General features: G+C 40.0%; 1 protein-coding gene across 2 annotated transcripts in view; it reads right to left on the bottom strand.

The window, feature by feature from the left end:
* The window catches only part of EDIL3 (EGF like repeats and discoidin domains 3), a 353,968-nt gene that overhangs the window by 175,617 nt on the left and 150,795 nt on the right, over positions 1 to 27,556 (bottom strand). For both annotated transcript variants that reach the window (XM_081131478.1, XM_081131479.1), the window contains one exon: positions 11,867 to 11,995. In XM_081131478.1, the coding sequence (XP_080987604.1) occupies positions 11,867 to 11,995 (129 nt within the window). The remainder of the gene's footprint in view (positions 1 to 11,866; positions 11,996 to 27,556) is intronic.

The following is a 27,556-nucleotide window of genomic DNA, read 5'->3' as shown; positions in this document are numbered from 1 at the left end:
CTCTATTCAGATACGGTGAATCATCTATACATAGCTCCATGGAAATCAGGAGTAATTGCCTGCCTCTAAAAAAGGCTGACTTGTACCTCTGGAGCTGACCACAGGGATTTATTTGTACTGCTGTACATGCTGCACTGTGCTTTGCGCTTCTCATTACATATGCAGAGCCAATTGGGGAGAATTTGGAATAATTATTTATTTTTAATATATATCCTGCTTATTGCACAAAGCTGTGAAACAGGTTGCAGCAAAATTCCTGCATCTTAAGATACCTGAAAATAAAAAAAGATTATCCAAAACCATACAGTAGAGTGGGAGCAATAGGAACTTAAAATAGAATACTAGATTTGAACATTAAGTTTTTCTTTGTCAGGTAAGCAAAATAGCTTTTACCATTCTCAGTGCATGATACCATTGGAGCACCTCTGTACCTCAGAAAAGAGAAACATGTGATTCCCTGAATTTATATGAAATGTATACACCGATATTATAATAAATTCATTCAACAAATGTTTACTGTGCACCCACTACGTGACAAACACCTTGCCAGACATAAGGAATAAACTGGTATATAAAACAGACACCTAAGGCAAGTAACCTCAACAGGTCGAGGGCAAGAGACAAGACAATTGCAATGATCTCTGTTGCAATTCACCATGGTTTTCTCTAGGTTTCTATTTTGGTCGTCAAACATAAGAAGGTGTTTACTGAGCTTATTGGTCACTCACTTATCCATCCATCTGTCAAATACATTTGAGTACCTACTAAGTGCAAGGCACAGTTCCAGGTTATGGTCAAGAATCAAGGATGACTCAGGTGGAAACTGTTTAAGTTACCTGGGGCGATGAGAAATACCCAAGTAAATACAAAACAAGGTACAAAGAAAGAAGAAAGAAGTGGCATGGAAGGTGGAAAGTAGGGGCTCTCCTGCTTGAGGAAGGAGGGGGGCTCATGGAAGCGCTCCTGGGTGATCTGGGCCTGGAATGAGAGCTGAGTGAGAGGGGATGGAAAGCGCAATAGACAGCAAGTGAAGGAGGATCGCAAAGCATCGGGTATATAACGGGGACTATGGAAATAGAGGAGGAGAGTTAGGCCAGGGCCAGGTTTTGGCAAGAGAGCAGGTTCGGCTTACAGAGCTGGTGCCCTTGACTACGCCTCTTGCTGTGCAAAGGCTAGCAAAGGAAACAGAGAGCTAGACGCCCGCCCTTGCATTTAATTATGCTCATGGACCGTTCTTCTCGCAGATGATGGAGGGTTCTATAAAGAAAGCAACTATACACCTGCACAGTTCTGGGAAGGTCACATCCTCGGCACCAGCTCATCTGTGACGGAATCACCTTCTCCTCTGCTTACCTTCTACCCGTGAGTATGGCTCCTGAGGACCCGGTTCTCCCACGGGGGTAACTCCCGTGCAGTGTCTTCTCCAAGAGCCGCTGGCTCCTGCCTTACACTACCGCTCCTGAGGGACCCGCTGCCTGGGCTGCGTGAGTGTCGCTCAGAAAGGCCCTCGATCCATTCTAACGCCACGCGGCGCTAAGGCACACACGTGGGAGGAGGCGGCGGACAATGGACCGTGCCGGTGAGAAGGTATACGTAGAAAAGCAACTTCAAGAAAAAAGTGTGTGCTGACTGCAAACCACAAATAATGGCACAGAGCCTAGTAGGAAAAGTGGCAAACGGCTTTCTAGATAATCTGATGCAAAGCATTGCGCCTCACTCCTTTATCCCTCAGATGAAGAAGCCACCGCCAGGCGGTGCGACCTTTAACATAATCACTATTTCTGGAGAGAATTTAAGTGCTGAATCAATGCTTGTAAAGAGGATGCAGGGGTGGACATTTCTCCTTATGTGTATTTGCATTAAAACATGTATATGTGCAGAAAAAGATCCCTGAATTAGTCTTCAGCCTCACCCCGCCCTTGCCTCCTACGTACTGACCATTCATTTGACAATAACTCCCTCACCTCTCATTTCTCTGCTTCCCTTTGTTTTCATCTGTCCTCTCTCCTTTGCCTCAAGATTAAACTCTCCATCTGAGCTTATAGTGTCATTCCCACTCCCCTCTCTTCTGAGTTATTGAGTTAAATAATATGAAGCAAGTTTAAAATTAACTAACAATTATTTATCTACCATTTTTAGAAACTGCAGGGCTCCCCAGAGCCTTCAGAAGCTAATGAACATTGACAGTCTCCAAAAGTAAGAAAAAAAATATACAGTGTTCTCAAACTTATTTGGCCATAAGAGTCTTTTTAGATGAAGCAGTATTTTCTCCACACTAATTTCACAGGCTATTGAAGGCTCTGTCATTTCCTAGGTGCTTTTGGTTCATTTGTTTTTGTCTTTCACAGAGCCCAACATCATGGAAGATGAGGTCTTTATTAGTCCAAGATACACTGATGGGTTAATTGGTTAACAGACTAATGGTTGAGTTACGCACTTAGTTATTCAACAAATATTTACTAAGCACCGACTATGAGCCTTTTAGGCATAGAGCAAAAACCAAACAAATCAAATTCTTGTTCTTAGGAAGCTAACTTTCTTGAGGAAAGCATAACAACAAAAAATAAATATATGCCAGGTGGTGAGGAAGTTAAAAATGATAAGAGAGTAAGAGGAATGGAGAGTAGAGAGATGGTGGCGTAAGGGTTTACAGAATGACATTTTATTCCAGGTAGCTGGGAAAGGGCTCTCTGCAGAACTGTCTCTTGTTCAAAGATGTATCAAGAAAGAATGAGAGAGAGAGCCTTGTGTTGATCAAGGAAAGAGAGGCCAGGTAAGTGAACACAAAGGCAGAGGCCCCGGGTGGGAAGAGGTCGTGGTATGTTTGAGGAGAGAAGGACAACGGTGAGACCAGAGCGGGGTCCTCAGGATGGAGCAGGGTGGGGGATAAGGCCAGAGAAGCTGAGACTGAATGTGGTGGCCTCTTTTGGTCACTAAAGCCTTGGATTCTACTCCAAGTAAACTAGGAAACTGTGCAGGGCTTTGTACACAGAGGACCGACTATCAGTTGGATTTGAAGAGGATTACTCTGGCTGTTGTTTTTAAAATAGATCAGGGATCAGTGTAAAGACGGCACAATCATTAAGAGTATGTCATAGTGGGTAATGGTGCCTTAGGGAAGACATGGAGGCGTAAGAGGTGATCAGAATCCAGATATAGTCTTTAAGTAATCAGAGAGCACACAGGAGACACTGAATATAGATAACTCTTCTACGGAGCTTTATTGAAAAGCACACAGCTAGAATAATAGGATCTGTCTCCTGGCCTGCCCCTTCCTTCCTGCCTTCCTCCCTCTTACCACACCTACCGAGATGGTGTACATGCCTAATTACAACACTCTGCTTTTTAAGACATCTGCTGTTCCATCTTATCTACTGCAAAATCAGCTCAGAAAAGATGAGTATTTTAGTACCAATTTCTTCTACCATAATTAAAAAATATTTTGAAAACCAATCAGAAATGATAATGATAATTTATGGTGTACAGAACTTCTAATTATACATAACAACATATATATTAAATTGCCTGGGCATCCTCAACCTGGACCTAAAAGCAGGCAAAGGGCCCAGTTACTTCTATTTTACACATGAGAAACCCAAGGCTTAGCATAATCATTAGTTCGAGTTCATATGACTTGTTAATAGCACAGAGGACTTGAAATTTGAGTCTCTTCTATATTTCTGTTCTAAACCCACTTCATGCCTTAATTTTTCAAATAAACTATATTCATTTTATTTAGAAACAGAAGTAACTCCTTTACTTACCACTCAAAGAACCTTTTTCATATGTTCGGGGGAGAGAATTCTCTTAGAAATGTTCAAGTTTAAGATATATCTTATAAAATGATTTAAAAATCCTGAATATTTAAGGATAATTTATTTCCAAAGGATATTGCCTTAAATTTATTAAACTTATAGGCTATGGCGTGGTTGCAAAATCATAGTGAGAGCAAAATCAGTTAAGTTACCTTCTAAAAGCTGCTGTTAGTAAATATCTACTCAATGCAGCTGTGAGTCCCGATATCCAATGAAAACGTAAATTATGTTCTCTTTTTCATGATCATTACTATCTTTTAGTATGCAATCATATCACTTTTGATTTACATATCATTTCTATTATAATGATTTCTTTAAAATATTCTGTATTTTGCTATTAAGATTCAGCCAATGTGAAAGATAAAGCGACAGAATATATATATCTAAAGGCATTCAGTCTAACAGGTCCTTTAAAAATATCAAAATTTGAAAATTCAGTATCTTAAATAACATCATATATATTTAAGGTATTGATTACATATGTATGTAAATTACATATTTTTCTATCGAATTCTAGATTCTATCCTAACGATGCTGTTAAAAGCATGAAACAAAAGTCAATAACAAGGTGCACTGGAAATTATAACAATATATTACACTCCCCAAGACTATGACAAGAAGTAAAAAAATATATATATTATAATGCTACTGAAATTCATTAGCAAAATAACAGTATAATTCACTTCAAACTGTTTTCCAAATCTGAACATTGTTCAGCTTCCTCCAATTCCTCATGACCACCTCAGTCCAAGCCACCATCTCCCAGCTGGTCTCAGGCGCTCCACCCTTACCCCTAACAGAGCCTAGTCTTCACCAGTGGCCAGGGTCACTCTCCAAACAGAAGCTAATTCACGTACTTTCCACCCTCCCAAGGTGCCCTTCCACACTTACAATAAACTACAAAGTCCTCTCTATGGTTTATGAGGCCCTACGTCATCTGTCCCTTGACTACCACTTGGGTCTCATTTTGGCCCCCCCTTCTCACCACTCACCATGCTCCAGTCAGACCCCTCTTAGGACTCTAAGCTTGCTACTCCATCTGGTTAGCTGGCTGGCCCCTGACTTCATGTCTCTGCTTAAAGGTCACGCAGTGGGAGAAAGCTTCTTTGGCCACGCTCTAAAATAGCACTCAGGTAACTCTGCTCCACAGTCCCTATCCTCATGCATATATTAGTGCTTGATATTATACATTTCTAAGTCATCTCTTTAAATTTCATTTTTTATTGAGATCATTGTAGATTCATGTGCATTTGTAAAAAAAATAATAATAATAGAGGAATCCGATATATACTTTACCCAGTTCCCCTCAATGGTTAACATTTTGCAAAATTGTGATATAAAGCACAACTAAAATATTTATATTATAACACATCAAGCTTCTTCAGATTTCTCTAGTGTTACTTATGCTTATTTATGTGAATGTAAGTAATTCTATATAATTTTATCATGTCCGTAGGTTTGTGTCGATATGCTGAGCAGTTCCAGCACCACAAGGATTCCTCATGTTGTCTTTCATAACCACACTCACCTCCACCTCCTCACTCCCTAACACTTGGAAACCACTCATCTGTCTTCTGCTTCTAAAATTTTGTCATTTCAAAGATGTTATGTAACTGGAATCAGCTAGTATACATCCTCTTGGGGCTGGCTTTTTTCACTCGGCTTAATTTTTCTGGAGACAGTTCCTTCCTTTTCATTGCTGAGTACTGAGTATTCCACTACACACACACTACACACACACACACACACACACACACACACACACACACACACCACTGTTTGTGTAACCATTCACCTGTTGAAGGATATCTGGGTCCAGTCCAGTTTTTGGCTATAACCGACAAAACTGCTATGAACACCTCCAAACATTTTTTTGGGTGAACTTGCGTTTTCATTTCTCTGGGATAAGTGCCCAAGAGTGCAGTTGCTGGGCTGTATAGTAAATGTGTGTGTCACAGTTTTTATTGTCCCTTTCCCCATTAGAATGGAAGTCCTGTGACATTAGGGACGTGGCTATTTTGGTTTAGTGCCGTAGCCATGTCCAGAACAGTGCTCAGCACGGAGGCAGGATCTAGCACATGCCGCTGGATGAGTACATTTCAGAGCCTTAAGGAGACGTATTACCATGTGCACAGGGGCTATGGCTTTTGTAACTGATTGTGGTAAAGTCACCGGGTGGCCACCAGTGGAAGTCAGAGTGGCCTGTCCCTGTGCCAGATTTCCAAGGTGGGGTCAGTAGCAGAGTCAGGGAGCTTATGCTCATTCCTAAGCAGGCGTGTCTGCAGAGTGTCTCCCCGGGAGAGATAGTAAATATGAGGATAAGAGAGGTGTGGCCATGGTGTCTGTCCCCCTACCTGCCTGAGGTGGCAGTTTGAGCCCTGAATGAAAGGACAGTTAGGCCAAGGAAGCAGGAAGGCTGAGCACCAAAGGATGGGTGAGTTTCTGGGAAACACCACATGACTTTCCAGTCCCAAGAAACACAGTATATCACTAAGTCATTAAAATGGCTCAGCTTGCCCGGATATGCCCTCAGGTCATGTGCAGCCTCAGTCACCGGGTGGCCACCAGTGGAAGTCAGGGTGGCCTGCCCCCGAGCCAGATTTCCAAGGTGGGGCCAGTAGCAGAGCCAGGGAGCTTATGCTCATTCCTAAGCAGGCGTGGCAACCTGGTAAAATAGTAAGTTCTCACAAAATAATTGTTTAATGTGTAAATAAAATAATTTATTTCCTGACAGAACTGGGGAGGGCTTCAGGGGAGAATGAGGTTCTACAAGGGCAAATGGTGTGGCAAATGGCAGGTAACAGCAACAGGAATTTGGAAATCAGCGTCAACCTCACCACAAACTGGGAGGCCTGGGAAATTTGGATTACATGCAACGAATTTTTAAAAACCGTATTTGAGGTACCATCTCCATTCCTAGAGAGATCCTTTATAAAATCCCAGGCTAATCAGTTCCAGAAAGTCAGTCCTATTAGTATAAATACACCACCTTCATGAGTATAACCTTCTGGCAAAAGTCGTTGAGCATAATTCTGTTCAGAGTTTATGTTTTCTTCGGACAATCAGATTGCTTTTAATAAGTAACGGGGGCTGGGGGTGGGGGGAGAAGGTTTAACTGTTATCTAAATAGCAGCTTTCAAATATTTTGAGTTTGTGAATAGCTGAGGATTTCATTGCAAAAACCACAGTCTGTATTTGAATAGTGTCTCTGTGTAAGTGTCCACTACATACCTTGGCCGGGACAGTGTGAGGCTCCTGCAAAGGGTGCAGACAGACAAATAAAGATGCCTGGGAACTCTGGCTACTGAAGATAGGTTAAGGGATAATATATTTTAAGGACACTAAGTTAATAATGTTCCTCTGGCGTGATTCTTTCAGTCAGTTAAGGGCTCTTGCTGTAAGATAATTTCCATTACATTAAGCAAAGGTTGAATGACAAAATGCAATAAGGATGCATGATTATACATTTAGTTTGGGATTCCATTTGTGTATCCTAAGCTTCATTTCTCCTTGAGTATTTCTCTGCTTAGCTCCTTTAAGGCATAGTAATTCCTCACAGTGTGGTTCTAGAACACTGACTCCCAGCCTTGGTTGCACATTAGAATCATCTGGGGAGGTTTTAAAGCTGCTAATGCCTAAACCATACACCAGACCAATTAAATAAGAGTCTCTGGGGTGGGAGCCAGGCATCAGTATTCTTCGTAGGCCCCCGGGTGGTTCTAATGAGCAGCCAAGGCTGAGAACCAGTGTTCTAGAATCATTAGTGTCAGATTCACTAGGACACTTGTTAATAGATTAGGGTCCAAAATTAAATCTATTAAATTGAAATATCTATGAATAAGCAAGAGGAATCTGAATATTATTCTGCACTGTCAGATGGTTTAAATGTACACCAAGTTTAAGAGCCTCTGGCTTACAGAGTTAAAGGGGTCAACATCGACCAGCAAAAACATCAAAGAACAGGAAAACTTGAAACCTCAATTCACAGTCAGAAATTCTTTTGGAGTTGGAGAGGAGTCTATTTTGAAAGTCTTCTTAGAGGTCTTTATATTTAACCCATGTAAGTTATATAGTTTGCAAGTGTCAATGATAACTTCAGGTAATTCCATGCAGTTCTGAAGTGAATCCTTTATTAGGGCAAATCCATCCTCCAGAGGAAAAGCTAAAATAAAGAGGCCATGAAGCTAATTTAGAAAGAGTAATTTTTAAAAACAATAATCACCAATGAATTAGGGGTGTTAAGAGAGGAATTCTTATAGAAAAGCATAAAGCTCCAAATGGAGCTTCCTACTCAATTTTATTTTTCTAAAAAATTACAATTAAAATGTTTTTAAAAGAAGGGAAAAATGAATAACCAATAGGAATTCCCAATATATTTTAAAATATTAGTCCATTAAGCATAGGGAAGCAGTGCAAAGGATTATTAATTCCAATTTTCATAAACATGTTATTTCCACAACATAACACAATGTAAAGTTCTTCGGGCTTGTTGAATTGAGTTAAACTGAATTGAATTATCATATGATAAAACTGAAGCTCAGAACCATTAAGTGCTAACTGATTCCATCACTTCATCAAAATAGAATTGCATCAAAAACCCAGGTCTAATCCAGAAGTATTCTCTTAACAGCATGCTTCCTCCATATAATTTGGAAATTAAAGGTCATTCTTTTCTTTTCTTTTTTTAATCTTTATCTGAGGATATGCTTTTATTGATTTTTAGAGACAGAGGAAGGGAGAGAGAGAGGGAGAGGGAGAGGGAGAGGGAGAGGGAGAGGGAGAGGGAGAGGGAGAGGGAGAGGGAGAGGGAGAGGGAGAGGGAGAGGGAGAGGGAGAAATATTGATGTGAGAGAGAAATATCTATCAGTTGCCTCCCATAGTCATCCCAACTGGGACTGAATATGCAACCTAGGTATATGCCCTCACTGAGAATTGAACCCACAACCTCTTGAGTTATAGGACAAGGCTCCAACCAACTAAGTCACCCAGCCAGGGCTAAAAGTCATTTTTAAGCCAGTAATCATCAAGCTTGGTGCATCTAAAGATCATACAGATGCTTTTATCTTTATCCAGGGTACCTTGACCAAAGATACTGATTCAATAGGACTACACCTATTAACTGTGTATTTGTCACTCCTGTGTCATGAAACTTAAAATTCTTTAACTATCTAGCTATATTACAAACTATATTTAATTCACATTCTGTCATACAGAACTAAATTAAATAGCTCCCCCCACCTATGGATGTCTGAAGAATTTTTAAAAATTCTTCTCCTAAAAGCAATGTTTATATTATAAATAATTTTCATTGATTTTCAATAAAAATTTTGATTTGCAAAAACAATAAATATTTTGCTTATAACTACTGTTATGTAACTGAATGCAGAAGTTGCTACCTTAATCTATGAGATGATTACTTTTAGCTACTGAAAGCCTTGGGTGGTACTTCTCAAACTTCAATATGCATGGGTGTCGACTGGGGATCATTTTGGTTGGTTTGAGATGGCACCTGATCATGTGCATTTCTAACAAGCTTCCAAGCATTGCTTATGCATAGCCACATGTTGAGTAGCAAGGTTTTAGAGTGTATCTAGACCTTACAATTATTACTACTGGGGGGAAAAAACCAAATACCTAGTGGTTCTTACAAGTCATTAAAAGAACGACTTTTGTTTTCTCCTACCTGGAAAAGCTCTCAGGGCTCCCAGGACTTTTAAATCCTTTACAATTTCATCTATAAAGAGGAAGTCCTGAAAACCTTTGTACAGTAAGCAAGCTACCCACTTAGTCATAATACTCTCCTAGCTGTTATGAAACAAAGATAATCTATTTCTAGTTCAATTCCTCCATTTATGTCTTCAATTGCACAAAGGTCAAGTAACTGGCTCAAGGTCACTTATCCAATAACTGTAAAGGTCAGGTCTCAAATCCAGGTCTCTGATTCCAAATCCAGTTTTTTCTCCCCTCCGTTCTCTGTTGCCTCTAATAGTGATGCACTTCAGAGAACAGGGACCAACTTGTTTAGACCACAAAATCCCAGTTCTGAATTGAATAGCAAAGCCTAGGGCTGTCCATTGCAATTCCTAACATGGGCGTAAGGTCTTGTGGGGGATCAGCTGCTGTAAGAGGGAGGGTCTCTTTCTGCTTCACAAGAACAATAAGCCTTGAAATTCAACACAATTATGTGGATCGATGAGCTTATTTGAGTATGGTGTAAACTAAGAGAGAAAAGATTTGTATGTTCTACTGTGGAGAATGGGGGCATGAATTATTTATTCTATTTCTCCAAACATGACGGTTCTTTTGAAAGGGCCCACAGCCAGCCATTGTGTGGGAGTCAGAGGCAGGTGGATACTGCCCCATGTGTCTAGGTCACACCCACTTACATTGGTACAAATGCATGATGACTTGATGTCTTCAATGGGACTTCTAGGCTATTAAAGATAACTGAAACTACAATGTTTCTTCATAATATGAAGAAAACAAAGCCCAGAGATGTGAAAAGAATTTTGTGTTGTTGTACAGATATTATTAGATGGAATTTAGATTTGGAGTTTCTCAACCACGGGTTTAAGGACCAGCCCCAACTTCACATTGACATCAGCAGTAGGGTAGGGTGAAAGGGCTAATAAACATGAAATATTTAAGTGACATTAGGATCTACACATGCCTTCCACATACTGTCCTTTTAAGGATTTCTAACAGTCAGAATTTGCCTTTGTATATGTTCACTCTCTCCCTTCTGAGGCCCTGCAGCATAGAAAAGAGAAAGTTAGGATGATATGATTGACCTTGGGTGCAATTCCTGCCTCTGAGCACTGGACCACAGCGCATTATGAAAGCTCTGTTCTCATTTCAAGGGGGGTTTCCTCTGTAAGTGTGTGTGTGCTGTGTGCAAGCAGCTCTGAATTGAGGAGCTCAAGTTGGGCAGCCAGACTGTCTCCCTCTGGGCACTGTTCTGACACACTTTGTAGTTTTGTTAATAAGTAAGTTAGTAATATTGTCTTCACAGAATTAAGTGAATGTCAACTAGATGAAAAGCGACCAGGACTCTGGGCTCCCATCTCTGTCTTTCTGGGGATGTGTTGAGGTGTTCATGTGTGAAGGCTGAGCGGTGATGCTACAATAAGGGAGAATCAGCCTTAGCAACTCAGGACCTGGGCTCAGAAAAACAGCAGCATCTCAGTTCCTCACTGGTGATCAGAGCTCTTAGAGACAATTACAAATGCCAGTTGTAAGGAGCACAAATGGCCTTAAAGGCCACTATTCAGAGCTCCTATCTCCACGTGTCCCACCATGTGCCATTCATTCCCCTGTTCCCCTCCTCTGATCAACATCCTATCCCCCCATCAGAGCTCGGCTCACAGGTTGCAGCCTAGGGAAGGGGCTTCCCTGGCAGCTTACAGGCCAGCGTGGCCTCCCTGCTTGCTGAACCCCTGCAGCAGTTAAGGGCCCACGCCACTCATTTGGCATTTATGTTGAGCTTTACTTCTGAGAAGAAATCATCACAAGTGGATATATTTTGTTTAACTTCCCAGGATAAATACGAATGGGGATAAAAGAGAGAAGTGCAAATACCACACTTATTGAACTTTCAAAGATTTTCATGCTAAAAATGCCAACATGTTAAGGAGGAGGAAACTGGCTTATAGATAGGGTGGCGGGGTGTTTTCTTTTCTTTCCTGGGTATCATCTCTGAACCTAGTCTATAGAATTGTATCTGGAAAGCTTGAAGAGTGTAGCTTCCACGCAAGTATAAAAGAGACAGGTATCAGTTTAATAAAAAAAGCAACATTTTGCAAGTGCAGTTGAACAATAATGAAAAGGGAAACAAAAGATGGATAGTCCCCCACCACCAGGAGGACCGGACACAGTCTAGGGGACCTTGGCTGGGGAGGCCTTGTATTCAGTGTGAGAGAAGCAGCGCCAGCCAACTGCTGGGGCTCTTTGCTGCTCAAAAGATCCTATTATTCCACTACAAACAAAATGATAATGACTTGTACACTTTGCAATCAGTAATAATAAAAGCACAATGACCATGGATAACTTACTGTGTTGACAGTGAATCCCGTTATATCCTCGGGGACATTTACAAACATAACCTATGAATGTGTCCCCTCGATACGCTTCACTTATTTCACAAGTTCCTCCATTATGGCATGGGTTAGGAATGCAGGGACCTGAAAAACAGGAAAAAGTATTACTGCATAATTCATATGCTCTAAAGTAAACATTGGGTTAACATTATACAATTAACTGTTTTATAGAGAAGTGTTTTGAATATTAGTGGTACAGGAGATGTACTAGCTATGTGGGCTCTGCAGACCAGTGGGTTTGAATCCTGGCTTAACTGTTTCCTAGCCATGTGGTCTTGAAGGATATATTTAACTTCTCTGTGCCTCAGAATCACCTTCTGTTAAATGTCAATACCAACAGAATCTACCTCAAAGGGTAATGATACAAATTTAAAAAATCACATATAAAATACTCAGGGCAGTGTCTGACACACAGCACTAAGTAGTGTTATTAACGTCTCCAAATTGTAAAATACCTTTTGCATGTTTATGGACTAACACTGAATGGCAATTTCTGCAGCTATGAATGCTGAAGAGCTCTGTACCCTGCTGGTGGAAGAATAAACTTGCAAATGACGGTAACCATATAGGCCAAGTGACGTGGATAGCTGGTTGCAATACTTTTATAGACTATTTTTTGAGAGCTTTTTGGTGGGGAACACTTCTGGAGAACCACAATTTTTGCCAGTCTATAAGAAGTAGCTTGTCAAAAGTTGCAAATAGAGAGAAGGGCCAGTAGTCATTAGTGAGCTTTAAGTAAGTGACTTCACCAGAGTGACTGTACCTGTTACAACCAATGCAACAAGTGCTCAGTCTCCTTTGCAGAGAACCAGCTTCCAGCTCTTTGGGGGGAGGAGCTGGGACAATGCACCCTGACCAGAATTCCTCTGATGACCTTCTTTTTCCTGGGTGTCCCTTGGGTGTGGCTGAGGTTTTCTCAAATGGCATGGCAAACTGAGGCTTTTCATACACAATCTTTCTTCCTCTTCTCCCTTTAGAGGTGACAGGCTTGTGTCACAATATGAAGGCTCATCCTACTTACTTTTCCTTCCTCTCCCCTTTGTCCATCACAAACATCCCCCCAGTAAATCTCTGACACCTTTGTGTCTTATGGTTGGCTTTTTGGAGGATGCTAATTGACTCAGGGCAGAATCCAGAATGCAGATTGTAAAGAAGGGAAAAGACAAGTTGGAGAAAGAAAGGGCTAACCCTGTGTGATGAAGAAATGCCAAGGAAAATATATCGTTTACTTTAATTTTTGTCTCTCTTTTTTTAATTGGAGAGAGTAAAGCACCTTTAGAAGTGAAAGAAAAATCACTGAAGAGAATGTTAAGATGTATCTAGCAGAGACACAGAGAAGGGGTAATTAAACCAACTGTCTGATTATGTGTGAAGGGGTGAATTCCAGTTTCCTGGAGGAAGATTAGGCAAGAAAAAGAGCAAATGATTTCAGCAGAAACTAGAGGGGAGGCAAAAGGGTTGGACACAAGAATGTTGATGGGAGCTCCACCAGGCAAGGCCCCTGGAAGGGAGCGGCAGTGAATGGTGCTCAGGCGTCAGAGCCAGTTAAAGGCTGGGGCCGAGAAGGGAATTCACCATCGGCACTGTCACTGCGGGCGGTGGAACAAGCGTCCGTGGCAGGAGCCAGTTAGGGGCTGGCAGCCTCTCTGGCACTGGGGCAAGGCTTTATAACTCTGTTTCTCCAGCAGCTGTCTTGGGCACTCTGTGTTTTTCAGTTTAAAATGTTGTGAAATTTAACAGTTGAAGAACCAAATAAAGATATGCATGGAATAGGAAACAGCGTGGCAACTCTATAGTGTCTGGCTGCTCGCTTCTTGAGAGGGCTGACTTTACCAAGTGGAGAGAAATCACTGTCCCTGTGATTTTCTGCAGATTTCCCCACACCAATACCCTTAGTTAAGTAGGCAGCTTCGTGCTGTGCGGTGCGCGTCCACTAAACAAACCAACAGCAGGGCCTGGGGCGCTCTGTGGCCAGCGCTCCGAGAGGAAGAAGGCGCATCCCCAACGCTCAGTTTTGCCGCAATCTGAGCATTTTATCCTATTATTAGGAGATGCCAATCACGCTCCAGAGCATCTCTCTCGTCTTCGTTCTCAGTCTCTACTTCTTTCGTCCTTTCAAATGAATTAACATTTGCTGATGCCTTACAATTTACAAATTATTTTCACATAAATCGCCACATTTATTCCTCGGAGTAACTCAATGAGGTCGCTGTCATTACCGTTCTCTTTTACATTTTTAAAAAACTGAAGGTCAGGAAGATTAGATAGTTTCTCAAATAAACATCTACGAGTGATGCATTTAGGTTTCAAACTAAGCATGTATGAATCTAAAACAGACGTTCCTTAGAGAATCAGCTAATTAAGGAAAAGAGAAAAGAAAAGCGATATTAGAGTTTTGATTAATCAGTTTTCTTCAAAATAAGAAAAATACATGATGTAGACTTATTTTATTAACTGGAAACGTGTAACTGCTAAGCTAAAGATAAATATAAATAATTATAGTCAAAGAATTACATCATTTCAAACAAATAAGGAGCCTTGGAGATGCCTACTCCAATCTGTCAATTTTGCCAATGAGGAAACAAAGCCTAGCAAGAATTCAATGATTTCCTTCCTCCCACCCCTCAAAAAAGAAGAAGAGCTAATATGAGGAAAATTGGGTTTAAGGAATTATATCTCGGAGGAAAAAAGTTATTAAAACCAAAAATGATTAAGCTATTCCTGACCCCTCAAGAGAGTGATGCAATTTATATGAGAAAGAAAATAAATCTTTTCCATGTTCCTTTCCACAGAGTTGGGTGAGGGAGCAGAAAAAAAACCCCACCTGAACTAATAAGGCCTCTGCCAGTTCTTGGGAGCAATTAAAGCTGTGACTCGGAGGAAGGTAGCCAGTGAAAGTCACTTTGAAGAAGGAGTGACTAGGAACCTGGCATCGATGACACTGCTTACTCAAGCCTGTTGCATCTTTGGAAAAGCAGAGCTCAGCTAGGAGCTGAGAATGAGCGAGTGAGTCTGCGTAATAAAGGGAAGACCTTAGGAGTGGGTGGGGAAGGCCAGGAGAGGAGACCCCCAAAACAGAGCTGGAAGTAGACTTCAGGAAGAGAGGGGGTCAGGCAGTGAGTTGTGAGGCTGTAATATGTCAGGAAAAGTAGCCAGTAAGAAATTGTGATGCCTACAATTCAAGTTGACACGTTATGTGAACTGTCTCTGATGAAGTATCCAGATATACACTCAAGTCTGCAAGACACAGACCTGTGTGTGGTTTTTGGGGAAGTCAAGGGGGAAGCGCTGTGCTATTCCTCTGGCTCATACAGGCAGTAGGGAAGGAGCGTCACAGTACATGACGCCAAGGGATTTGAGAGTCCACTGGATATAGGAGCCTGAAGACAGAGCTGACAGAGGTGTCTAAAGTCCTAGACACTCTAGGTGTTTCCTGAGGGCATCAGGTGAAGCCTGCCCAGCGATCTAGGGACAGCCTCTGGAATTCCCAAAAGATATGATTTAGAGAGTTGGAGCTCATTTTATTTACACCCCAAAGGACATCATGATCTCAGCTAACATTAGGGTCTCAGAAAAAGATTACCCATTATATAGGTTGTGGCTGCTGTATTTCTCCTTCCCCAAGAAATTCAGCTGTTTTCATTAAAGAGTGAAGATGAGGGAAGGGAAATGGGACAGGGGTTTAATGTCTGGAGGGCCTTGTACGCTAGGCAACAAGAAGCATGCATAGTATTCTTTAGCATGCTCTGCAAGAATATATTTTTAAAAAATATATTTATCTCATCTTTGCTTTAGAGGAAAGAAAACAGCCTTGCTCAGGAGGTTAAGTAGCATGTCTAACTGGAAAATCCAAGATTTTAACACAATCTGCCTGGCTGCAAATCTCCGTCCTTTCCAATTAAGCCCCATTTCCTGCCATGCTGAAGATCTGTATATTTATTTATATGTTAGTCTCGACAGATGCAAACCGAATCAGCATGGATTCACTAAGCACATTCCTATAAATAATACAGGACTCCAAAGCCTTCCTAAATGGAAATATTTCAGAGTATTTTCAGCAAAGGGTCAGGGTGTATTCGATATTATGAATGTAGACAGGCTCTGCTATGCTAACAGTACTTAGTTCAGCTATGTTTTAAGTCAACTGTCAAACATGAGTATTTCCCCACTATTATTTTGTAATAATATATTTTGTATGCATAGATTGTGGCTTATGCTGTGAGAATAAGAAAGAAATGGACCCTGCCCAACATGCAGGCTTTTTTATTTTTCTTCCCATGTTTTTGTCTCTAATCATATACTGTGGACTGATATTATATGCCTTGTACATACTCTTTTGCAGTACTCATGACAGAGTGTGGAAGCGAGTGGTTGCATGTGGCTTTTCCCCATTAGACCATAAATTCTTTGTAGGAAGAGTCAAGGTCAGCACACAGTAGGTGTTTGATACATTTTGGATAAGCAAGGGTAAGGCAATAGTTATAACTTCAACCACGTTTAACTTCAGGTTTATTAGATATAAGTATCCTTTGGTTTTTCACTTGGTTGTTAATTAGGATATATTTTTAACTTTTCTATAGCTTTCAAGGTTCAAGTCCTTTAAATTTATAATTAGGTTCCAATATTTTTGTCTCTAATACAGTTTAAGCTTCAAGAGTATCACATCTGTAATCGCATTACTATTGTCAATAACAGGTCATTAGAATGTATATTTTTCCATAATGATTACATGTATCATAACTCTTTGGCAAATATATAATCAAGAAAAACAAAATATGCTTTCATTAATAGTGTTTTGGTCTCCTAATTTAGCAATTCCTGTGTAAATAAAGACATTCATTTAAAGCACTAGCGACATGACATAATCAGAATGCAAGTTAGTACATAGCATAATAAATGTAGCCCATCGTTTCGACTCACAAAATTCACTTGGCAGACAGAAAGTTTTGTTTTTGATGTTAAATAGAAACATTTAAAACATATAATAGTTTTCAGGTTTCTCTCTGTAAGTGATAAGTGAGCTAATCATATGAGAATCAAAGATCCTAGGAAACTCTTATTTGTTTTGTGCTTCCCCCATCCAGTAATCTCTCTTTTGATACTGAAAGTATTATTTTAAGGTCTTGGCTCATTAATAAATAATCATCATCACTTATAGCACAGCATCACTGTTGCATGTGCTGTGTACTGTGAGGATAATAGAGAAACTGATCCTGACCCTGTTGGACATAGAAGTGTGTTGGTTTTTTTCCTTCTAATTTCAGGTTAAATATCATTTATTCATTAGGCACCTATTATGTGCTGAGCACTCTGCTAGTAATTTATGATAAATGACTTAAATGGATTAAATTGTCAGCAGCCGGAAGAGTAAGCTCACAACACAAGACAATACTTAGTTATCCAGTCTATGTATCTCATTTTTTAAAAGTAATTTTAATGTCTATACTTTACTGTGAATATACTATGCTCAAAATTTATATATTTTTTTGTTTATGTAATGGTTTCTGGAAATTTAGTTCTAAAAGTCCCTTAGTTACATAGTACTAACAAAGTATTAGTATAAATGTTTGTAATGTGGCTACATTCTTAACTTTTGTGAGAAAAACTGGTGTATTTGGGCAGCTCATGTCTTTTCTGTAATGTCAGCAGACATACATATCAAACATATATAGCTTGAAAACAATTTAATACCAGAGCAAAATTTGAAAACCAGTGCGTATTACTCAGAGCTTGTAAAAACAAGACAGACCAAGGCAATCTCACTTGCTTTCCATTTCAAAAGTTTCCTTTTAAAAGTTTGCTTTTTTGACGTTACGGTTATACAAAAGAAGTCTACAGAGTGGTGATTATGAACTTCAGTTCTAATTAGTATTCATAAAAGTCCAATTATCTGATTAGACAACAACACTTGGTAATATCACTCTTAACGATGAAAGTGTAAGTGGTCTTTCAAGATACAAGAGGCTTCAGGGAGTTTTAAAATCGATAATGCTGTAATACTTTTGTAGGTAATCTTTAAGTAGCTCCTCACACAGTGGGGACAGCATGTGATCAATATTAATGAACAACTGAATTCGACAGCTTGCTTTCCAGGCATTTTTATGCAAGTTCATATGAGTATGTCAACAAGATGAATTGCTCAGCAAAGCGATAGATCTATATGGTTTGCTTTTTCTGCATCCCTTCCCACAATTCCAATGGTAGAGAATTGAAGTTATTCCCACATGTGTAACATGGTTAGCTTTTCACACATTTAGAGACTACGCCCCAAATTATGCATTCTTTATAGTGTGTAAACAGATTATTAGGAAGTAAATAGTTTGAGACTCTCCTGTGATTATGTGTACACAGACTTGGTCAATTTTATAAATTATGCCCCCAAAATATTGATAGTTAGATATTAAAAATGAATTATTATGTAATAAGGACATGCCAATGAGGCAACAGGAAGAGCAGAGTGTAACTAATTGTGTTAGGGTTTCAGCGTAGGCTGTGAAAGAATTCACAGCTAAAGGACGAGATAGATGCAGACGGGGGGTTATTTTACTTTCCTCGAGGGGAAAGGGCCGGTGTACTGCTAATCAATACAAGGGCAGAGAACAAAAAGGAAGCCGGCTCTTTCAAGCTGGGGCTGTTGCTAGGCGACAAGAAAGGGAAGGGTTGGGGTTGTCTTGAAGTTGAGCAGATACCAGGGAGGTTGTCTAGAAAAGTTAGTTTGTTTGCCTTCCAGGAGACTGTCCTGCAGATGTCCTAGGGAGGTGTCTTATCAGCATTTTCCCAAGCCTGTGAAACACGCTCAGAGCAGAAGTTATGAGGAATTCAAGGGGCCTGTTTAAGGGGGGGAGGGAGGACTTTCTACTAACTAGAGACTCCTTGATGTGAATTATCCCGAGTCCTGAAGACAGCAGGAGGAGGGGGCGTGCAGGAACGTGGCCTTGAGGGTAGCTTATCACCTCTGGGCAGTTTGAACAGGGAAGCCAACAATCTTAGGGTTTAATTAGCAGGTGCTTTTCCTAAATTGTGGAAGGCCACAGCAAAGGGAGGCCTTGTTCCTGTCCTTCCAGGCTGTTCCAGCAGCACAGTGAAAGAGAAATGGCTACGGCCCAAAAGGTCACTCCAAATTCTGCTCTCGGAGTGTCATTAAAGTTCGCCTGTTATAGTGCTGGTTTTCCATTTAATAAGTTTTAAACATTTGGCGGTTGCCATTTTGAACCACTGACACTCGTTTTTAAAACCAGTTGAAAAAGAAGGAATTATTTTAAGAGCGTGCCTATGATTGATGCTCTCAAGCCAGCTTTACACCAGCTCCTCCTCTTCCCTTTAAAACGTAAACGGCAAATTCGGCCACTTCAGGGGAGAAACTGTCGGTGGCTACTTAGTGTGCGTGTGTGTGTGTGTGTGTGTGTGTGTGTGTGTGTGTGTGTATAGAGAGAGAGACAGAGAGAGAGGAAGGTAAACTATAAATAAGTCTAAAACATTGAATTTTAGGAGAGAATCAGCAAATTTAGCAAACTGTTTTTAGAATTTAAAAATACTTGAATAGGAATTAAAATTGACACCTGGGCTAAACAGAGACTTTTTTTTAATACCTACCCATAAACCTTCATCTTCAGAGTTAAGACCAGGCTCTCTCCACGGCTGTCCACAGGAAGGCACTGAGGGGACTAGTGGCTAGAAGGGGTTTTATTTAGAGTCCCTGTATTAGTTTCCCAGGTCGGCTCTAATAAATTATCACAGACTCGGTGGCTTCAAGCAACCAACATTTATTCTCTAACAGTTCGGGAGGCCAAGAGTCTGAAATCAAGGTGTCATCAGGCCGCACTCCCCTGGAGGCTCCCGGGGGGGATTGTCCCTGTCTCCAAGCGCCCGGGTCCCTGGCTTCCTGGGCCTGTGGCAGCCCCACTGCGGCCTCCGCCTCCATCCTCACGTGTCTTCTTCCTGCGTCTCTCCTTTTCTTGTAAGTAAACCAGCCATGGGATGTAAGGCTCACCCTAACCCGCAATGATTTCATCTTAGCATCTTTATAGCCCCCGTGATGGGGTGAACTGTGCTCCCCAAATTCACATGTTGGAGCCCTAAACCCCAATACCTCAGAATGTGAATGTATTTTAAAGAGGTAATTAAGGTAATGAGGCCATATGAAGGGGCCTCAATGTAATCCAATTGCTCCTACAAGAGGAGGAAGTTTGGACAGAACAAAAGAGACGCCAGTGAGGTGCACACACAAGAAAAGGTGAAAAGTTGGCTCCCTACAACCCCATAAGAAAGGCCTCAGGAGAAGCCACCTGCCAGCACCTTGATCTTACACTCTGAGGACCGTGAGCCGATGACTTTCTGTTGTTTAAGCCACCAGGCTGTGGTATTTCGTTACGGCAGCCCTGGCAAACTAATACTTATTTCCAAACAGGGCCGCGTTCTGCGATTCCATGTAGATAGGAACTTTGGAGAGATACTATCCAAACTACTATAGTCCCAAGTACTTGTTTTCTTAAAGCAATCGGGTTCGTTAAGGAAACCAGAGCCCTCATTGATGATTAGAGTTGACTGACAGAGCACTCATATGTATCAACAATTAACACCTTATTTAAAACTAACTTCACTTGGCTTTCATCAGAGAGTGGTAAATACATTTTGATGGTTTTGGAGATCAGAGAGCAGTTTAAATTTGGAGCAGTGCCGAGGAAGAGCACCGGAATGTCTTCTTAGGTGGCACCCAGGGTGATCAGGGCCTGCAAGGTGGATGGGAATACTAGTGAAGAAAGAATGCAGATTTCTTGGGGTTGATCTTGATTCACTTAAATCTTTTGTTTAGAGTTGGGCTTGCCAATGCAGTATGTTTTTAGGTAGTCAGCCAACATTCTGAGAAAGTGCTCATATGGATTATTTCTACGAACACATGTAATCATTTCAATCACAATAGTTGGTTTGTTTTATTTTTCCAATAGATTACTAAACATTAGTATAACTTTCAAATAAAGCAAAAGGATCTGTCATTTTACAAGTGACAAGTATTGCTATAGCTGCATCTTATCAGGGAGCACAGTCTTCCAGGCTCTGCCACGTCCATTCATCTCGCACACCACTGCCAAGACAAGCTTCCTAAACTGCCACGTACACAATAGAAATGTTCAGTTCTGAATGTTTTATTACCCAAATAGCAATCTGTTTCATTTCTCTGTAGTTATAATTCCTTTTTTTTTTTAATCCTCCAAAACATGTTATTTATTTTGGGGCATCTTTTAGCTCACCAATAATATTTGTTGACTGATTGATTGTGGGATATTACTGTTAACAAAGCAATACATGGTGAACATAAGAAAAAGACAATCTTGACCTTTGATTTTTTTTTCTAAGATAAAGGAAATAAATCTGACATAATGTGCCTATGAACATTCAGGATAGTATTAGAGGCCTTGTGGAAACTAAAAAATGCCATATGAAACTGAGCAATCATTTATTGTTGAAATTAGTAATGTAAGGCCCAGGTACATCTTGAAAGCTTGTGCCAATGGGCTAAACACTTCCCAAATCGAAGAGAAATATGGACATCAAAAGTATAAGCTATCATGAAAATCAGTATCATACTTTTATTTTTGCAGATGGCCACTAAAATAAGAGTAATGATTCCCTGTGAAAATTCCTATGAAACTTCAGAAACCATAAATACGATCCCAGCTAACCGACAAAACACATTCAATAATTTTTGATCAATCTAAGAAAAATAAATCTCTTTCTGCTCTGGTAATTATAGAAAACCAGCTCTGGCTACCTGTATAACAATTTCTCTCTAACTCCTTAAAAAGCCCTCTTTAATCAGGGAGCTGTTTGCAAACGGAACTCTGCAAGTCACTTGTTTGAGAGGTGCATCTGTCAGAACTCCCGTGCCGTGGGTGGAAAATGCTACTCAAGCTTGAGAGTACACACACATCGGCGGGTGGTGCAAAGTAGGGTTATTCAAGTTTGCCACTGGCCGCCACGGTTTGTTTCTTCTACCTGTCATTAGGACGGGACCGAGATGAAAGACAAATCCGAGGCCAATGTTTCCTATGTGTGTTATAATAAGCAGATATCTGGGTCCAAATTTCAGGTGCATCCAGCGATTTTACTGTTTCACGTGGCGTCTCTAAACAGCTACAACATTTGTACGCTCTTCATCAATCTTTCTTGACAGCTCTTTACCTTTTTCAGGCTCCTACTGAACTTGCCGCCTGTGCTGCGTGATTAGCATCTCCGCGCCTCACCGGACACTGCTTCCTTCTCTATTCATTCCATGGGCCGCCTTTGTTCCCTGAGGTTATAAACAATGCGTGGATACTTCTCTACCCCACAGACCGTGATGAATTAAAGCGTTAGATACTCAGATGATGCTTCATAGATGTCTGACGACTGACTGAAAATTATTATTAATTTCAGGAATATCACCATATCCTGCACACTACTAATCATAATCTATAACAAAAACCTTAAAGTTTAATGATTGGAAGCATTTTCTTCTGTAGCCTTTCTCATCCACACATAGCAGGTTTCATCGACCCACTTTTAAGCCTGGGGCCAAGTCCAATTTTCTTTGCTGAATGCTGCGGTGATTTGTAAAATATTAGATTGTGGGTAATCTTATAATTACAAATAGGTGTTAAGGTAGGTGCACTATTTCTACTAAACTACAACTCTTTCTCTTGAAGATTAGCATTTCGAAGGCAGTGACAGGAGGTGGGGGAAAGGATCGCTATTTTTACTTTAGAAATCTGCCCTCTGTGCCTGCCATCTTGATCACGAAGCAGCATGTCCCCGCAGGAGATGCCCCAGCCGTGCTCAGAGGGAAGAGTGCTGACCCGAAGGGCACAGCTGCGGACATGGAAGCGCAGCTGGGCAGCCCAGTTACTGTTGGGATCGCCCCCTCAGATCTCGCATGTGGCTTCTTTGTGGCAGACTTGAGAAAGCATAAAACAAAGCAGGCATGGATTCCGGCCAGCTGGCCATCTGTTCCCTCACCCACTGTGATAATTCGGTCATGTAGAATTTTGTTAAGTGAGCATTAAGTAATGACCATGTCAAACAGAATACACAATCACCGATGAAAGCTTAGGGGACGCTTGCCCAAACACAGAACAGGTCACCATCGCAAACCATGAGTTTAAAAAAGAAGAGCAAGGAAAGAGATGCAAAACAACAACAATGAATTTCTCTTCCATTTTTTGCTTTTGACAATTTTCGTCTATGTCAAATAGAAGATGTAGGAAGCTAGGTAATATCACGTATCAATTTAAATTGGCAAAATAAGGAAGAAGTTTGACACTAAGGAAATAGGTGAGTGGTTTTATCATCTTGACCTGAATTGAAACACTTAAGATTGTAGCCCTTATCATCAGGTCTTTCCAAATAATTTCCCAGAATAACAACAAGTAGTCATGGATTGGTCAAAACACTTTGTTTTGTTTTGTTTTTAAGATCAATTGAAGTATCCTATTCTGTGAAAGCGGCAGCTTTTCCATTATAAACAATAATTGCTAAACTTTGTAATCTATTAAATGGATATGTAAAGATATACTCAATAAACTATATTACTGGGACAGTCTCCTACTGCCTGGAATTCCAAAGTCCATAAGTTTAGACCAAGCTTGGATGGTCAACGTTACCTCCACTGTTCACAAAAATGAACCAAAAGGTTTCACCCAAAAAGTTATCATCCTTTCACCTAGAGAAGGCAATTTCTATTCCTAGGATACTACTCATATGGTTCCCCATTTCAGGATACTCCACTCTTCACCCATTGTCTCTTCCAAATCTCCCTTTCCTTCCAAGACTAACCCAAGCTTCATTAACTCTTCCCTATCATTTATTCTTTTTCTCTTCAACAATTTTCTATTTTCTCTATTACAGTCACTGTTCATTCATTCATTCACATAATCATTCATTTCATATTTCAAGCTCCTACTCCAGACACGGTGCTAAGTAGACTAGAGTTACAATAGTAAGGAAAACAGATATTCTTCCTGCTGTCATGTAACTTCAGTCCAGTGGAAAGACTGACCATAACCAAACAATCATGTAAAGAAAAGTAACTGTTTAATGAGTCATGAGGGAAAAATATACTGTATCCCAAGAACCTGTTAAGAGGAGGTTCCCTGGGAAAATGATGTGTAAGCTAGGAGCTAAAAACCAGGAAGATGTAAGATAAAACATAAATGAGATTTACACTCATAGATCTGTGGTAGGAGAATCAGGGCAAGAATAAGCGTCTTCCTGAAGGCCAGTGTAACTGGAGTAGACAGAGCAAAGACAGAATGATTGACTAGGAACAGATCTGGGAGACTGTCAAAGGTCATGTACAAAAAAAAATAGTGTTATGGCATAGAGGGTGGGGCAAAAGTAGGTTTAACATTATTCATATGAAAAGTAATACAATAATTTATAAATAAGAATATAAGAATAAACTCTGTTTCATGTACTCACAACTGTAAACCTACGTTTGCCCCACCCTATATATTGACATGTTTAAGCAATAGGAAAACAGGACTGGAATTTCAATGGTAAAGATCATTCTGTGTGACAATACTTTGAAAAGATCAACATAGATGACAATAGACTAGTTGAGAATCATCACTGTAGTCCAGGTGAAGCATAGGAAGCCTGGATTAGAACGGTGAGCTGGTCGATGTAGAGAGAAGTAGACAAAATTAAGAAATAAAGGTCAAGAAAAGCTATTAGGTTTCTAGACTTCACATCTTAATGGATGAATGTTGGTACCATTCCCTAAGACAAAAATACTGGCAGGGGTTCTCGACTGGAAGTGAAGATCATGAATCAGCTTTTGGATCTGTTGTTCAAGGAGGCAGAAAAGAGTATGGCCTGGAGGTATAAAGAGTATGTCTTGGAGTATGGCCTTGGCTACAGGTGAAAATTAAGGGTATAGAGGTAGTCGCCCATTGAAAGACTAGAGATAATACAGAGAAGCCAGGACAAGACTGAAGAAATGCCATCATTTAATGATCAAATAGAAACTTCAATGGCACAAAAAAGCAGCAGCCAAAGTGGTTGGAAAAATATTAGCAGGAAAGTGAAATAATTGTAGCACAAATTGTAGTAACAAATTGCTTTGTATTATTAATGAGCTGTTTAACATGTATGTGTTTTATCATTCTGACGAGATTTTCGGGTCCCAAAACATGGAATTTCTCTTTTATACTACTTTTATAATTCATTCTGTTTTTTATGTACCTCCTCGCACACAATCAATGCTTGCTGGCTGGCTGGAAAATGCTCCCAACTTCGTGGACTGAATATACTGAGGATGTACATTAGGGAAATGTTCTCCTTTTGCTTTATCTAGGGACACACTTCCATATATCTAAAGGAAAAGCCAAGTTGGAGAAACTGCCAATGCTTTTTTGCTTCCAAAAGAAGGCTTATTTGGCCTTTAGGAGTAACAAATTTTTCAGCAACCTCAACTCCTTTGGAATCTATGTGAAGAGAAGGGAAAACAGAGAGAACAGTAAAAGGGATATGAAAATGGAAAAAGATAGAAAATGTACATGTAGAGAAAATAGACGTTTTCAGATTTAGTACTTAAAGTCTTTTGGCCATTTTTGTTTTCCCCTGGTTGGTCTCTCTGGTGCTTCTCTCCATGGTGTACTGTCATTTTCCTAACCTTAGAAGTCCTCTTGTTTAAGTATGTATCTCAGACTGGTTCCTGTACGAACCTTCTGACCAGGGAACCCAGCAAGGGATAAGCAATATGTCAGCAAATAAAACCATTTAGAAAAAGCCATTTAGAAATAACAGCATCCCATTTTGTGTAAAGTACTGGTGTGTATGCTTCTTAGTAGACGTGGAAATGTAGTAGGTAGTTAAATATTTGAGAAATCAAAAAATTCACTTAAAAATGTTATAACAACCTATTATCACTGCAAACCCAATTAAAAATGTTGAGCTATGAAACACAATTTAGTTTCTAACCCATGAGAAAAAGTATTTAATGTATGCAGCACAGATTTGCATTACTATAAAAACCTTTATTCCTTCTTTTTCAACATTATGCATTTAAATTTGTAAATTCCATGTTACATTCATCACATGAATATAGATGGGCAATTTTTAGTTATGAAGCATGGTAATCGCTGTATTCCCTAGAAAGGAAATAGTGGTAAAATTGCTGGTGAATTTTGTTAAAGATTGAGTACAGTTCATAAAAATGCAAGGCCCCCTTCACAAAAGTTATTAGATGGTTAAGTCCTCCTCAGCTTGATGAAAATAATTTTAAAAAATAAATATTACATTTTAATGTCACTGTTTTATGACTGTGACTGACACTGTATTTAATATTACACAGAATATGGTCATACAGTCATTAAAAGAAGTGACAATGACCCAGGTTCAACTGTACTGTGATTTAATATTTATAGTGTTATCATGATCCAAAAAAGTATGTTGATTAAAATGATCAGGGTGTCACCATCTGGATGGGCAAAAAAGCTGAACTTCACATCTTCAGTACAAAATGCCTCAGGTTTATTCTGCTGTTACCCTTTCTTTTCTCCAACACAATTTCCATTAGATGAAATATTATAGTAAGAAGAAATTGTATTCAGTATAGAAGTCTTTAGTTAATAAATAAAAACTTTAAATAATTAATTAGACAAGTCATTACCAACATGCTATTTAAATATAGTAGGTTTGAAATTTAAATATAGCAGGTCACACTTTAAGATCAGCTTATCAAATATAAAACATTTTCAGAGTAACCAATAATTTATGAGAAGTGACAAACTGTGTGGCTGCCACTTGGTCAATATAGCAGAACTTTTAGTGTGATTTTTTTTTTCTGCAAAAGGCCTTTCAAGATAAATTATGCCTTTAAGTGAAATAGGTCATAAACAATGAAGTAAAGGGATTTATGATTAGTTATTTAGTGCTAAAAAGTCAGTTGTAAATGTAAAGACATTATAATTTTCCAAGCTGCAGCTGAACAATGTCCTCACATCATTGTACAAGACACGGTGGTAATTTGGTAGGAAGAATGTGTTGGATTCTAATGAAAGACGGTCAAACAGCTAACTTGTCTCTAATTTGGGTATTCGAGGATAACCACCTTGTTCAAGATTAAATATCTTCTGGATATGGTTCACCCCCATGACTGTAGTAGGGATTTTATCACAATTGCCTTTGACATTGTTCTGGATTAAATGATTTGACTGTGCTTTATGTCATAGAACTTGAGGGCTCCGGATTTTCTTTGATTTATGTGCTAGAGGGGAACCTGAAATTCCAAGGAGAATCTCAGCTCTTTCCGCAGGAGCTACCCTTGTCCGCCTCTGGGCTGAGAAGTTCAGTCTTTGATGCAGACACATGTGCTCCTCAGTCCTCTCAGTTTTCCTGAGAAAATGTCATTCCTACCTCTGCCCAGGCTGCTCCTTGGAGCATAAGGGTACATATGCTTTTACTTTGCATCCAACTAATTAGGAATGCTGTTATCCCTACCTCCAAAATGTTGAGTGGCTAGAAATCCAGGAAACATGGATGAATGCTCACAAAAAAGGATTTCTTCACTGAAAAACAATGGAATTATTTGGGTCTATACAGTCCCTGTTGCTATACTGAACATGCCAATGAGGCTTCCACTTCAGGAACTTTGCACTAGCTGTTCCC

This window comes from Miniopterus schreibersii, assembly GCF_964146895.1.
Source record: "Miniopterus schreibersii genome assembly, chromosome: 3".
In the NCBI taxonomy this organism is placed as follows: Eukaryota; Metazoa; Chordata; class Mammalia; order Chiroptera; family Miniopteridae; genus Miniopterus; species Miniopterus schreibersii.
Note: the sequence above shows the minus strand (reverse complement) of the source record. Positions and strands in the feature narration are given on the sequence as shown.